The 16,470-nt window shown below is 42.7% G+C and overlaps 1 protein-coding gene across 1 annotated transcript in view; it reads right to left on the bottom strand.

The window, feature by feature from the left end:
• The window catches only part of LOC123491243 (zinc finger protein 883-like), a 55,018-nt gene extending 40,019 nt beyond the window's left edge, over positions 1-14,999 (bottom strand). The window contains exon 1 of the mRNA XM_045221458.1: positions 14,970-14,999. Coding sequence (XP_045077393.1) covers positions 14,970-14,978 — 9 coding nt within the window. The 5' untranslated portion in view covers positions 14,979-14,999. The remainder of the gene's footprint in view (positions 1-14,969) is intronic.
• Positions 15,000-16,470: the final 1,471 nt, after the last annotated feature.

The following is a 16,470-nucleotide window of genomic DNA, read 5'->3' as shown; positions in this document are numbered from 1 at the left end:
CCAGAAGAGGATTGGGAGAATGTCATATGGTCAGATGAAACCAAAATATAACTTTTTGGTAAAAACTCAACTCGTCGTGTTTGGAGGACAAAGAATGCTGAGTTGCATCCAAAGAACACCATACCTACTGTGAAGCATGGGGGTGGAAACATCATGCTTTGGGGCTGTTTTTCTGCAAAGGGACCAGGACGACTGATCCGTGTAAAGGAAAGAATGATTGGAGCCATGTATCGTGAGATTTTGAGTGAAAACCCACATTCCATCAGCAAGGGCATTGAAGATGAAACGTGGCTGGGTCTTTCAGCATGACAATGATCCCAAACACACCGCCCGGGCAACGAAGGAGTGGCTTCGTAAGAAGCATTTCAAGGTCATGGAGTGTGTCACGATCGTCGGTTTATCGTTTGGTTTATCGTTGAAATATAAATATGCACCGACTTTAACTAATTAGGTGGGAATAATTTGATTTAAATAAATAGACTAAAGTACTTTAAATAACGGCAGAATATTGGAAACGCTAAAACAAAAAACAGACAAAGCCTGTTCCCACTGAACACGGAAGGGAGAGTTGCGAGAGGAGGGGCTGGAGACAGCGAGAGTGTGGCTTTTGAAGAGTCAGGAGAGAAAAGGGGGGTGTTTGTGTCGATTGGTAGTTGGCTGGGAACACCACGGGGCGATTGTTTGAGAGGTGCCTGTGGGTTTCTGACAATATATATACGTATGAACTTGCTCACCCGAACGTAGACGTACATCATGAGTGAGAAAGTAGAGAATATTTACATTTGCATTTTTGGTAATTTGGCAGACGCTCTGGTCCAGAGCGACTTGCGGGAGCGATTGGGGTTGAGTGCCTTGCTCGAGGGCACATCGGCAGATTTTTCGCCTGGTCGGCTCAGGGATTGGAACCGGCGACCTCTCGGTTGTTGGCGCGGCACTATTGGTCACTAAGCTGCCTGCCGCCCCATATGAGTTTAAGGTTGTGCCGTTGTTTTATCATGTGTTAAGGTTTAATGGGTAATCAGACCATAACTAATGTGGTTATGGAAGTAATGTATGATAGTGGAGAGCCAATAGGGGGCTCCATTGAACTATTATGGTTTATTTGTCCTTTCGGTGGCATGAGGTGAAGTCTGTGTGTATGAGTGAATTCAACGGCTGGTGTGGGTGGTGACCGGATGCTACTGAGTATTTGGTTTGGTAATGTTGAATGGACTATTTGTAGCGTGTTTTGGGGTTAAATAGAAAAACTATCTTATTCAACAGGGAATGGGTGAAGGGAGAGAGAGTTTTTTGCTGAGGTGAAAGCTAGTGCGATTTTCATTTGGTGACGTCACTTGCTCTAGGAACTGGAAGTAGTTGCTTTAAGAGAATCGCAGATGGTCAAATCAAATCAAATCAAATCGTATTGCCCACATGCGCTGAATACAACAGGTGCAGACATTACAGTGAAATGCTTACTTACAGCCCTTAACCAACAGTGCATTTATTTTTAACTAAAAAGTAAAAATAAAACAACAACAAAAAACGTGTTGAGAAAAAAAAGAGTTCGTTGGTGATGTGGACACCAAGGAACTTGAAGCTCTCAACCTGTTCCACTACAGCCCCGTCGATGAGAATGGGGGCGTGCTCAGTCCTCTTTTTTTTTCCTGTAGTCCACAATTATCTCCTTTGTCTTGGTCACGTTGAGGGAGAGGTTGTTGTCCTGGCACCACACGGCCAGGTCTCTGACCTCCTCCCTATAGGCTGTCTCATCATTGTCGGTGATCAGGCCTACCACTGTTGTGTCGTCGGCAAACTTAATGATGGTGTTGGAGTCGTGCCTGACCATGCAGTCATGGGTGAACAGGGAGTACAGGAGGGGACTGAGCACGCACCCCTGAGGGGCCCCCGTGTTGAGGATCAGTGTGGCAGATGTGTTGTTACCTACCCTTACCACTTGGGGGCGGCCTGTCAGGAAGTCCAGGATCCAGTTGCAGAGGGAGGTGTTTAGTCCCAGGATCCTTAGCTTAGTGATGAGCTTTGAGGGCACTATGGTGTTGAATGCTGAGCTGTAGTCAATGAATAGCATTCTCACGTAGGTGTTCCTCTTGTCCAGGTGGGAAAGGGCAGTGTGGAGTGCAATAGAGATTGCATCATCTGTGGATCTGTTGGGGCGGTATGCAAATTGGAGTGGGTCTAGGGTTTCTGGGATAATGCTGTTGATGTGAGCCATGACCAGCCTTTCGAAGCACTTCATGGCTACAGACGTCAGTGCTACGGGTCGGTAGTCATTTAGGCAGGTTATCTTAGTGTCCTTGGGCATGGGTACTATAGTGGTCTGCTTGAAACATGTTGGTATTACAGACTCAGTCAGGGACATGTTGAAAATGTCAGTGAAGACACTTGCCAGTTGGTCAGCACATGCTCGGAGTACACGTCCTGGTAATCCGTCTGGCCCTGCGGCCTTGTGAATGTTGACCTGCTCAAAAGTCTTACTCACATCGGCTACGGAGAGCGTGATCACATAGTCATCCGGAACAGCTGGTGCTCTCATGCATGCTTCAGTGTTGCTTGCCTCGAAGCGAGCATAGAAGTGGTTTAGCTTGTCTGGAAGTCTTGTGTCACTGGGCAGCTCGCGGCTGTGCTTCCCTTTGTAGTCTGTAATAGTTTGCAAGCCCTGCCACATCCGACGAGCGTCAGAGCCAGTGTAGTACGATTCAATCTTAGTCCTGTATTGACTCTTTGCCTGTTTGATGGTTCGTTGGAGGGCATAGCGGGATTTCTTATAAGCGTCCGGGTTAGAGTCCCGCTCCTTGAAAGCGGCAGCTCTACCCTTTAGCTCAGTGCAGATGTTTCCTGTAATCCATGGCTTCTGGTTGGGGTATGTACGTACGGTCACTGTGGGGACGACATCATCGATGCACTTATTGATGAAGCCAGTGACTGATGTGGTGTACTCCTCAATGCTATCTGAAGAATCCCGGAACATGTTCCAGTCTGTGCTAGCAAAACAGTCCTGTAGCTTAGCATCCGTGTCACTTTTTTATTAACCGATTCACTGGTGCTTCCTGCTTTAGTTTTTGCTTATAAGCAGGAATCAGGAGGATAGAGTTATGGTCAGATTTGCCAAATGGAGGGCGAGGGAGAGCTTTGTATGTGTCTCTGTGTGTGGAGTAAAGGTAGTCTAGAGTTTTTTTTCCTCTGGTTGCACATTTAACATGCTGGTAGAAATTAGGTAGAACGGATTTAAGTTTCCCTGCATTAAAGTCCCCGGCCACTAGGAGCGCTGCATCTGGATGAGCGTTTTCCTGTTGATTTATGGCCTTATACAGCTCATTCAATGCAATCTTAATGCCAGCATTGGTTTGTGGTGGTAAATAGACAACTATGAAAAATATAGATGAAAACTCTCTTGGTAAATAGTGTGGTCTACAGCTTATCATAAGATACTCTACCTCAGGCGAGCAAAACCTCGAGACTTCCTTAGTATTTGATTTTGTGCACCAGCTGTTGTTTACAAATATACACAGACCGCCACCCCTTGTCTTACCGGAGTCAGCCGTTCTATCCTGCCGATGTAGCGTATAGCCCGCTAGCTGTATGTTATCCATGTCGATCGTTCAGCCACGACTCGGTGAAACATAAGATATTACAGTTTCTAATGTCCCGTTGGTAGGATAACCGTAATCTTAGGTCATCCAATTTGTTCTCCAATGATTGAAGATTGGCTAATAGGATTGATGGAAGAGGCAGTTTACTCGCTCGCCGTCGGATCCTTACAAGGCACCCCGACCTACGTCCACGATATCTCTGTCTCTTCCTCACGCGAATGACAGGGATTTGGGCCTTGTCGAGTGTCTGTAGGATATCCTTCGCGGCCGCCTCGTTGAAGAAAAAATCTTCGTCCAATACGAGGTGAGTAATCGCTGTCCTGATATCCAGAAGCTCTTTTTGGTTATAAGAGACGATGGCAGAAACATTATGTACAAAATAAATTACAAATAACGCGGAAAAACACACATAATAGTACATTTGGTTAGAGGGCTGTAAAACGGCAGCCATCTTCTCCGGCGCTGTTATTAGATTGTGAGGAGATGGTGTGGAGTGACTGGCGATGTACAGTGGGGAAAAAAAGTATTTAGTCAGCCACCAATTGTGCAAGTTCTCCCACTTAAAAAGATGAGAGAGGCCTGTAATTTTCATCATAGGTACACGTCAACTATGACAGACAAAATGAGGAAAAAAAATCCAGAAAATCACATTGTAGGATTTTTAATGAATTTATTTGCAAATTATGGTGGAAAATAAGTATTTGGTCAATAACAAAAGTTTCTCAATACTTTGTTATATACCCTTTGTTGGCAATGACACAGGTCAAATGTTTTCTGTAAGTCTTCACAAGGTTTTCACACACTGTTGCTGGTATTTTGGCCCATTCCTCCATGCAGATCTCCTCTAGAGCAGTGATGTTTTGGGGCTGTCGCTGGGCAACACAGACTTTCAACTCCCTCCAAAGATTTTCTATGGGGTTGAGATCTGGAGACTGGCTAGGCCACTCCAGGACCTTGAAATGCTTCTTACGAAGCCACTCCTTCGTTGCCCGGGCGGTGTGTTTGGGATCATTGTCATGCTGAAAGACCCAGCCACGTTTCATCTTCAATGCCCTTGCTGATGGAAGGAGGTTTTCACTCAAAATCTCACGATACGTGGCCCCATTCATTCTTTCCTTTACACGGATCAGTCGTCCTGGTCCCTTTGCAGAAAAACAGCCCCAAAGCATGATGTTTCCACCCCCATGCTTCACAGTAGGTATGGTGTTCTTTGGATGCAACTCAGCATTCTTTGTCCTCCAAATACAACGAGTTGAGTTTTTACCAAAAAGTTATATTTTGGTTTCATCTGACCATATGACATTCTCCCAATCCTCTTCTGGATCATCCAAATGCACTCTAGCAAACATCAGACGGGCCTGGACATGTACTGGCTTAAGCATGGGGACACGTCTTGCACTGCAGGATTTGAGTCCCTGGCGGCGTAGTGTGTTACTGATGGTAGGCTTTGTTACTTTGGTCCCAGCTCTCTGCAGGTCATTCACTAGGTCCCCCCCGTGTGGTTCTGGGATTTTTGCTCACCGTTCTTGTGATCATTTTGACCCCACAGGGTGAGATCTTGCGTGGAGCCCCAGATCGAGGGAGATTTTCAGTGGTCTTGTATGTCTTCCATTTCCTAATAATTGCTCCCACAGTTGATTTCTTCAAACCAAGCTGCTTACCTATTGCAGATTCAGTCTTCCCAGCCTGCTGCAGGTCTACAATTTTGTTTCTGGTGTCCTTTGACAGCTCTTTGGTCTTGGCCATAGTGGAGTTTGGAGTGTGACTGTTTGAGGTTGTGGACAGGTGTCTTTTATACTGATAACAAGTTCAAACAGGTGCCATTAATACAGGTAACGAGTGGAGGACAGAGGAGCCTCTTAAAGAAGAAGTTACAGGTCTGTGAGAGCCAGAAATCTTGCTTGTTTGTAGGTGACCAAATACTTATTTTCCACCATCATTTGCAAATAAATAAATAAAAAATCCTACAATGTAATTTTCTGGATTTTTTTTCCTCAATTTGTCTGTCATAGTTGACGTGTACCTATGATGAAAATTACAGGCCTCTCTCATATTTTTAAGTGGGAGAACTTGCACAATTGGTGGCTGACTAAATACTTTTTTTCCCCACTGTATGTAGAGGGTTCCTGGTTCGAAAACAGGTAGGGGCAGTAGGTAAAGCTTTCGCATTGGGGCTATAGACCTAGATTACTACGTGGATTGAGAAATGTGAAAGGTTGAATTAGATAGCTTAAGTAGAAGTATTCTAGAAAGGTCTATGAAAATATGTTACAAGGTCCCCTTGCGCTTTCCCCGAAGGAGCAGGGGGAGGGGTGAGAGACAGTACATAGTTCAAAAATGATAGGGATGTGAATTAAATGTGTGCTGGTAAATTATAGCAAGTATTTGTTTTATTAATTAGGGCCTAATCAGAGAGAACAGTTAAAGAAATTGAATAGCGAACTGAAATGGGTTAGCGGAAATTACAAATAGTTGGTAAATTTTAGAACGATAATTTATTTTCGTTACGGGGAAGCAAGTGGCATTGGCTGTTGTGCTGGGGGAATAGTGCCAGCCTGTGGTGAGTTCTGGATTTGTTACATAAACAAACTTATATTTTAAACCAAAGTGATGGAATAGGCTACAATTATAACATTATCAGAAAAAGGGCACAACATAATGTGTAATAGTTATTACAATTATTATTGATAGTTATTACAGTTATTATCATTGATCCAGAAATGATAGAAGGATAGTAGAGGAAAGGCAAGGGATTACATCTCATTTAAGAAAATACCATTAACTGAGGGAACATTTGATGTAACCGTGATTGTATTGGCTAAAAACTGAAATATGACATTTACAGGGGGGAAAGGAACAATAGAAGGGGAGACAGATTTTCCTAGGGGGTTGATCAACTAATTGATAATGGATTTTGAGAAGAGATCACATGTAGCAGAGTTAGGGTAATCAATTAAATAATCATTGTATACTCGAGGAATTTTGAGTGGTTTTATGGATTAGTTATGAGGAATTAGATTGATACAAACAATTATTGATGGGTTAGGACTGGGGATATCTGTATCATGTTTTGTGTGTACTACCATTTTTAGATTATAACCAGGAGAAAGAGATTAGCTCATCTCATTGGAATGTTGCCCAGGGCTAGGGGGAGCAGTAGTGAAGTTAGGCAGTATTTAGGTCATAAAAGTGAGCTATCAAATTAAGTGAGGCCTGGCTATTTGTGGTTGTTGTTTTTCAAATTGGGTTTTTCAAACAAAAAACAACACACCTAGTATGATGTTTATAAAGCCCTGTTGTTTCAATTTTGGGGGGTTTTCAGCAGGTCAATGGTGATAGGTTTTAGAGGAGCACACACAGTGAATTTTATGGAGTTTTTTAGGTTTTGGCTGAGTTTGGGGTATATATGATTTCTTATGAGAATGAATGTCATGAGGACTTAATGAACACTTGGGATAACTAACATTTATGAAATATTTAGAATAATGGTTATGTTTGGTATACTATGGGATGGAACAGTTCGTTGAATAATTTCAATTGCCTCTGAACTCTGTTTTAACTTTCTGGTGTTAATTAATCATCCACACTAGTAAATTCTAAAGGCATGAGAGGAGGACTTTAAGATAGTTTATTTTACTAAGTTGAGGGTAATTTATAATACTGTGAACAGTGTGAAGAAGATTATAATTTGGTAATAATATATATGATTTGAACCATAAAATAACAGAAGAGAGAGTGGAGGGATGGTAATTGGATAATGAATTATCAATATTACCTAAGTGATTGTTTAGGTAGGTGGTAATATTGACACATGGGCAAATCATGTGTCAAAAGGGGATGGTAGGATTAAATAATAAATATATACGAAGGAGAGGACAAAATACTTTTAAAAAAACCAACAAGAATAGAAATTGAGAGCTGAACATGTATGTGTGAAGATAGTTTATTAACCACACCCGTATGTCAGAGGTTTTGTGCCCCACAGGTGAACTAAAGGAGAAGGTGACCCACTCTATCTAACCAGGAGACTGGTGAGCATCCAGTCCCTAAAGAAGAAAAACTGGAAGCAGGCCTGTTGGGAAGGGCCCTACCAAGTCCTATTAGATCCACCTGGGTGCATGTCACACACTGCAAAAAGGTAAACCCAGTTACACCTGACGAACAAACACCGAGTTAGGAGAAAGAACCAATCACCACTAGGGCTCGGGGGTTGGCTCCTTAACGAACCCTCCTGATCAGCCAGAAGTAGTAGTTAACCTAACACAAGTTGATAAAATAATACCTGAGCACAGTCTACGAAGGCATAGGAGACAGCTAGACGTAGGGAAAGGGGAAGTACTAGGGACTGTAGGGAAGGGCATCACCATATGTATGTCACCATGTACATCCTGGGACTATGTAGTTGCTCATACCAAGCGGGGGGATATGTCAATCTCCATACACAGTTTAAGGACAGGTGTAGTATTGTGAAAGTAGGGAATTACCAGAAATGGCAGTGTGACCCATATAAGGGTAGGTACTGTCTGAAAGTCTGAATTACGCTAAAACAGGTTACAGACCTGACAAGTGAGATATCCTCTTCAACTGGGGCACCCTATAGAGTAAACCTCTCTGAGGGAGGTAGTGAGACCGGGGCTGTGGTGAAGATAGTGCAAACTGTAGACCTGAAGGAAGTAGTACAGGTGGAGACGGGGTGTGGAGATCTTGACCTGTGGTTGGAATGGATTCAGTATACGGCAAGAACTATGTCTAAAGAGGACTGTTATGCCTGTGGGACAGGCAAACCAAGGTTAACAAATACTCCGTTCCCCTTGACAGGCTTTGACTCTCTGTCAGGTTTATCCTCCATGATTAAATTGTTCAAGCCACCTGGGAATGTGGTGAAGGAGTCTTGTAGTAACTTGCACTATCTGTATCCCAGCTATAAGGCTTTTCTCCAGTGTGTGTTCGCTGGTGTGTAGTCAGGTGGGAAGCTACAGCAAAGCTCTTCCCACATAGACAGACATAAGGTCTCTCCTCAGTGTGTGTTCGCTGGTGTGTAGTCAGGGAGGAAGCTACAGCAAAGCTCTTCCCACACTTATCACAGTTATAAGGCTTTTCTCCTGTGTGTGTTCGCTGGTGTATAGTCAGCTCTCCTGACCGAGCAAAGCTCTTCCCACACTGACCACAGCTACAGTGGGGGAAAAAAGTATTTAGTCAGCCACCAATTGTGCAAGTTCTCCAACTTAAAAAGATGAGAGAGGCCTGTAATTTTCATCATAGGTACACGTCAACTATGACAGACAAAATGAGATATTTTTTTCCAGAAAATCACATTGTAGGATTTTTTATGAATTTATTTGCAAATTATGGTGGAAAATAAGTATTTGGTCAATAACAAAAGTTTCTCAATACTTTGTTATATACCCTTTGTTGGCAATGACACAGGTCAAACGTTTTCTGTAAGTCTTCACAAGGTTTTCACACACTGTTGCTGGTATTTTGGCCCATTCCTCCATGCAGATCTCCTCTAAAGCAGTGATGTTTTGGGGCTGTCGCTGGGCAACACGGACTTTCAACTCCCTCCAAAGATTTTCTATGGGGTTGAGATCTGGAGACTGGCTAGGCCACTCCAGGACCTTGAAATGCTTCTTACGAAGCCACTCCTTCGTTGCCCGGGTGGTGTGTTTGGGATCATTGTCATGCTGAAAGACCCAGCCATGTTTCATATTCAATGCCCTTGCTGATGGAAGGAGGTTTTCACTCAAAATCTCATGATACATGGCCCCATTCATTCTTTCCTTTACACGGATCAGTCGTCCTGGTCCCTTTGCAGAAAAACAGCCCCAAAGCATGATGTTTCCACCCCCATGCTTCACAGTAGGTATGGTGTTCTTTGGATGCAACTCAGCATTCTTTGTCCTCCAAACACGACGAGTTGAGTTTTTACCAAAAAGTTCTATTTTGGTTTCATCTGACCATTTGACATTCTCCCAATCCTCTTCTGGATCATCCAAATGCACTCTAGCAAACTTCAGACGGGCCTGGACATGTACTGGCTTAAGCAGGGGGACACGTCTCATCCTGCAGGATTTGAGTACCTGGCGGCGTAGTGTGTTACTGATGGTAGGCTTTGTTACTTTGGTCCCAGCTCTCTGCAGGTCATTCACTAGGTCCCCCCGTGTGGTTCTGGGATTTTTGCTCACCGTTCTTGTGATCATTTTGACCCCACGGGGTGAGATCTTGCTTGGAGCCCCAGATCGAGGGAGATTTTCAGTGGTCTTATATGTCTTCCATTTCCTAATAATTGCTCCCACAGTTGATTTCTTCAAACCAAGCTGCTTACCTATTGCAGATTCAGTCTTCCCAGCCTGGTGCAGGTCTACAATTTTGTTTCTGGTGTCCTTTGACAGCTCTTTGGTCTTGGCCATAGTAGAGTTTGGAGTGTGACTGTTTGAGGTTGTGGACAGGTGTCTTTTATACTGATAACAAGTTCAAACAGGTGCCATTAATACAGGTAATGAGTGGAGGACAGAGGAGCCTCTTAAAGAAGAAGTTACAGGTCTATGAGAGCCAGAAATCTTGCTTGTTTTTAGGTGACCAAATACTTATTTTCCACCATAATTTGCAAATAAATTCATAAAAAATCCTACAATGTTATGTTCTGGAGAAAAAAAATCTCAATTTGTCTGTCATAGTTGACGTGTACCTATGATGAAAATTACAGGCCTCTCTCATCTTTTTAAGTTGGAGAACTTGCACAATTGGTGGCTGACTAAATACTTTTTTTCCCCACTGTATAAGGCTTCTCTCCTGTGTGTATGCGCTGGTGTATAGTTAGTTTGTCTAATACAGCAAAGCTCTTTCCGCACTGATCACAGCTAAAAGGTTTCTCTCCAGTGTGTGTTAGCTGGTGTGTAGTCAGGTTGCCTGACTGATTGAAGCGTTTCCCACACTGATCACAGCTATAAGGCTTAACTCCAGTGTGTGTTCGCTGGTGTGCAGTCAGGGTGGAAGCTAGAGCAAAGCTCTTCCCACATAGACAGACATAAGTTCTCTCTCCAGTGTGTGTATGATGGTGTCTAGTCAAGGAGGAAGCTACAGCAAAACTCTTTCCACACTGATCACAGCTATAAGGTCTCTCTCCAGTGTGTATTACCTGGTGTCTATTCAGGATGGAAGCTACTGCAAAGCTCTTCCCACACTGATCACAGCTAAAAGGTTTCTCTCCAGTGTGTGTTCGCTGCTGTCTATTCAGAGAGGAAGCTACAGCAAAGCTCTTCCCACACTGATGCTCAGCTGGTAGAGCACGACGCTTGTAACGCCAAGGTAGTGGGTTCGATCCCCGGGACCACCCATACACAAAAAAAATGTATGCACGCATGACTGTAAGTCGCTTTGGATAAAAGCGTCTGCTAAATGGCATATTATTATTATTATTATTATAAGGCTTCTCTCCTGTGTGTACACGCCTGTGTTTGGTTAGAGTTCCCGAATTAGCAAAGCTTTTACCACAATCAAGGCAGGGGTAAGGCTTCTCCCCTGTATGAAATCTCAGATGAAATTTTAAGGTTTGAGAAGCAGTGAAACTGTTTCCACACTGAGAGCAGCAGTGCGGTTTCTCTCCGGTGTGAATCCGCTGGTGAATTATGAAGGACCTCAGTGTAGTGAAACTCTTCCCACAGTCAGAGCAGCAGTGGTGAGATTTATTCCCTGCATGTCTCTGCTGGTGTTTCTTGGGGTGTTTGTTGAGGTGTTCTGATTGGGAGATACTCTTCTCTGTCTTGTTAGCAACATGTTGTTGTTGAGTCTCCACAGATGAAAAGTCCCTCCCACATAGAGAGAGCGACAGTTAGGGGTGTCCCCTGCTAAACAAAGACGTTGAATAACTAGGTTTTGGAAATATGGGTCCATAAAGAAATATCAACAATATATCAACATACACTCAGTGGACAGTTTATTAGGTAAACTACCTCCATGAAAATAGATCGCTATTTGCTACAGTGAGTCAAGTGACCCAAGCGACTGAGCGTGGTATGATTGTCCGTGCCAGGTGCGCCGGATCCAGTATCTCAGAAACGGCGGCCCTCCTAGACTTTTCACGCACAACAGTATCTAGGGTTTACCAAGAATGGTGCAGCAAAAAAACCAACATTCAGTCAACGGCAGTCCTGTTGGTGAAAACAGCTCATTGACGAGAGAGGTCGAAGGAGAATGGCAAGAATCGTGCAAGCTAACAGGCGGGCCACAAACGGCGCAGTACATCCGTGGTGAACAGAGCAGCATCTTGGAACACACAACTCGTCGATCCTTGTCACTGATGGGCTATCGAAGCAGACGACCACACCGGGTTCCACTCCTATCAGCTAAAAACAAGAAGAAGCGGCTCCAGTGGGCACGCGATCACAAACACTTGAAAATTAAGGAGTGGAAAAACATGACCTAGGCCGATGAATCCTGGTTTCTGTTGATACTATGGTTGATTTTCTAGTACATATGTTGTAGAATGAAACACCTATATGCCTTAAATGCTTATGGATTAAGAACCAATTAAAGGGTTAAAACAGAGCAGAGACATTTCTTTAGTGCAAACGCTGTGCTTTTGATAACTCCCTGCAGCTGGTCTGGGTATGTCAATGACGTGATGGAGATACAACTCCTCGTGGTGGCTGTGTGGAGATTGGAGTAACAATGGAACTAGTGTTATCATTTGTTTGTGCTTATGACCTGACACATAGCCACATGCACATAATCTCAAGGGTCCTGGGAGGATGCTTTTTGGGATTGGCTTAAATGTATGTGGTTGAGAATGGGTTATATCCATGACATGTTTAAACCATGTTTAAGTATTAATTGATATGTTTTATAATGTGTTATGAAAGTTTAAGGGTAAAACAGAATGAACATGATTGATACTTTGTACTCCAGATGCATGTCTGGATAGTGAATATAGTCAATACAGAGTGTGATTGTTCTTTAAAGTACGTATGTACATAATCTTTTGAGTCACGCCACTAATAAGAGACAGAGGCCCCATTTAGAGAAGCGCAAGTAGCCCTTGTGAGTAAAACAACATGTGGCACTGAAAGAAGTTAATCATTTGCCTTAAGGGGGTAACTGTATATTCTATGTAAGCATGACTATGCATTTGTATAAAAGGATATCTTTGAGCCAAGGAGAGGCAGGTGTTCCATGGAGAAGCTCGGCTTTGTTACGCAATAATAAAGTCAAATTTTTGGATTCACAAGCTCCAGTTTCTTGAGAGATATTTTTGAGTTGACTACTTTTGAGTCAAATATTTCTACGACAATACATGCTGATGGCAGTCAGGATTTGGCCTAAGCAGCATGAGTCCATGGACCCATCCAGCCTGCTGTCAACGGGACAGGATGTTGGCAGTGGTGTACTGGTGTTGGGAATGTTTTCCTGGCACGTGTTAGGTCCCTTGATACCAATTGAACAACGATTTAGCACCACAGCGTATCTGAACATTGTTGCTGACCAAACCCAATAGAGTATGTTTGAGATGAGATAGAGAGGGCTGTTGGCAGCATGAATATACCGCAGTCCAATTGGCAGCAACTGCGTGATTCCATCGCGTCAGCATGGACCAACATCCCTGTGGAACATTTCCGACACCTTGTAGAATCCATGCCCTGAACAATTCAGGCTGTTCTGGAGGCAAAGGGGGGTCCGACCAGGTACTAGATAATAAACTGGCCACTGAGTGTTTTACCGTTTATCAATTAATTGACAGAAGTTACAGAATCAGATTGTAGTCTAATCCACACACCCCATTGTTCTTACCTGATGAAATCAAATCTCCATCTACCTCCTCGTGTCCGTCTCTCACAGTTCCACTCTGCTCTGGTGTTTTCCTGCAGTCGACCAGCCACACAGACACCCTCTTCAGACCCAGCAGTAAGGCGCTACCGGGAGAGTTGTGACCAGGGGACTCCAGCATGGTGGAGGGAGATGGGCTAGCTCTGTCCTGTTGACCGCAGGAAGTATTGTATATAGAATATCATTAGACTAACCATTTGCTTACTGTAGTCTAAATCTCTGATTGATTGGGTGCATCCTTATAATACCTCCTTTCTCCTAAAGTGTGCAATCGTTCACTACCTTCCACAAAAAAAACTAATAGTACAGATGTCAAAACTGATAATGTAATGATAATGTAAACACTTGTAATGCCCCGTTTTATGTTCAGAACGTTTGATTGAGCATTAATTGGAGTTGAACACATTTTTCACCCCTGAGTTCATCTTAGTTAACCCAGAATTTAAGTGTCACGTAATTGGTCAGCCCCTCGATTAAGTTCTGGGTTCATACGTGTTAGGAGGAGAGCTTAAGAGATTCTGAAACGAGGAGCAGAACCGGAATGAGGAGCTCCTCCGTCTTTCAAGATATGGGCCGAATGTCCCCTCCCCTTCCAAAATGTGAAAGATGCTAACACCTGCTAAATCGTGATTTGTTCAAATAACCAGTGAGGAAAAACCTAAACACCTGAACTACTGCTACTCATTATCCCACTATTGGAGCATGTTGAGAAAAATGTCAGTCTTATAGTTTCAGTATCCTTATACGGTACATACGTAGAATAAATCATCAGATATAGGGGTATTGTGGCATGTAGCAAAAGCCTACAGTAAAAAGTTATTGGTGTAGCCTGGTGCAATTTCTGCCCAATGCAACATTGCTCAAGATCCACTTTTACAAAAGGCTCACATAGTATATTTTCTCAGTACATACAATGCATATGCTCGACTGAGGTCCACATCAGGATCTTGATATACTAAATAAGGTCAATTTCTAATGCTTATTTGAGCTGAGGACATGATTAATAATTGGACAAATATTAACTCAATATCATTATTTTACACTCGCTATCATTGTTGTATTCCCTCTGCATAAAGGCGCGCAAACACTGTAACTGGTAGCCTAGCAACAAGAATCACGTATTTTCAACTGTCATATGTTTTATTTGGGCGCCACAAATGAGTGTGTAAATGGTGTGTGGTCGAACTGGCATCTGGAGAAACGAAGTGAGGAGGTGTTCAGAAAATACCACAAAGTTGTTAACCGGTGGCTTCAAAGCCTCTCAATGGCCAATACATAGCATCAGCAATGCAGGGTTTATATACATCATTGGTGTAGCCTATGCCTAATTATTTATCCCTGGTTCTGACTTTACCTGCTGGTTGCGCATTGCTTGTATCATCAATATGTGTGCGATAGGCTAGTAGGCTACTTGGATGAAATTACCACCATGGTTTATTTTGTCTAGCTGTTCAAATCGAACACATGGATGTGGAAGATTAAAGATGATCAAAACTAGACCTAGACATTTTATACACTACAGTAAGCATACTGTTCATAAAAGTCAACCAAACTTACCCGATCCATCGTGGAAGCTACTGTATTCTTTCTTCGAATAAAAAAACCTGACAGTAAATGTGTATGCTACAGTTACTTTCTTTGTCACAGCATTCAGATAAATAAAAGCTAGAGCACGCCTTTTTAAATATCAAAACTCGATTTAAATTGTGACAAACGTCTCATGTAGACTAATCTTACATCAGAAAGATCCTGCAAAAGCCTGTGGAATTTTATTTGGTTTGAAACTCGATAGAGGATGGTAACAAATAACTTCCTGTTGATGCTTTTCGTCTTCTTCTGTGGTGTTTAAGAGGCGCCACCACCTACTGTACATAGTCATGAACACTTCTCTTCAAGTGGGTGAGGCGGTTTAGGGAGCCATTTATTGTGAGAAAAAAACTTTATATTGCCTCAAATATATAGTATGTATATGTAGACTATTTTTTTGCGTAGTCAATATATCATTAATCTATTTAAACTGTAAATTATTATTTATATCACGTTTTTTGTGTCATCCTCAATTATTGTAAATGCATGATGTCCACGTGTTGTTGTAATGTTTTTCCATTTGCAAATGAAATCAAATTAAAATCACAACAAATCTTAAGGTATTTATAGAACCACAAAAACAGCTTGCTGCCTCTGGCTGGCTGTGGTTTGCTGGAAGGTGACAGGCCGAATTTGAGATTAGAGAATTTCCTTACTATTGTCTTTCAAATTAGCTCATGGATAGATGGCTGGCCTAGGGTTTATAACCTTATAAAGAACAAACGCTACCAGCTGGAGGGAGACAGATTCTCTCTGATAACGTTCTCTTCGAGAGTCCAGATATTGTTATTGGTTGAGGCCCAATAAGAGTATCCTCGTAAATACCAGACTGATTACCGATGCGTTATCAGTGCAGTGAACCAGTAAAGCCCGATTTATGTTAAATCCGTCCTCTGCAGTGGCCATTCACAGTGGCGATTTTAGCATGTAAATCTTGGTGGGGCACACCCTACATTTTTTGGTTAACAATTACAGCTAGCTACCTTTCTTTTCCTTTCTCATTAGCTAGCTACCTACCTTTCAGCTGACTTGTGCTAGCTAGCTACAGAGGCTAGCTGCTGGACTTTGGACAAGCAAGCCAATGTTAGCCATTAGCAGCTGTATTGTTGCCAAGCATCCAAGTTGCTGACCAGGTTAGATAGAACTCTGAGATTTGTCTGAAAAGAAGTTAGCATTGTCAGAAATGCTACAAAAAACTAGCACATTGTTGGTTCTTAAATGGACAGAAATGTGCATGTGAGAGTGTGTGGTGTCAGAGACAACTATGCTGATCTATGCTGTGATGATAAGAAGTCCGCTTACACTGTACTTTGATTATAAAGGTTTATTATTTCAAAGTATTCCAGTATCAATTTACAGACATCTGCAGATATCTGGAGAACAACGGCCCAATCTGTTAATATGTTGTCTCTCCCCGTCCTTTGTTCAAAACATGGTATTTATATCCTATGTAACATAATATGGCGTGATT

This window comes from Coregonus clupeaformis, chromosome 7, assembly GCF_020615455.1.
Source record: "Coregonus clupeaformis isolate EN_2021a chromosome 7, ASM2061545v1, whole genome shotgun sequence".
Lineage (NCBI taxonomy): Eukaryota > Metazoa > Chordata > Actinopteri > Salmoniformes > Salmonidae > Coregonus > Coregonus clupeaformis.
This window is presented reverse-complemented; position numbering and strand designations above follow the sequence as displayed.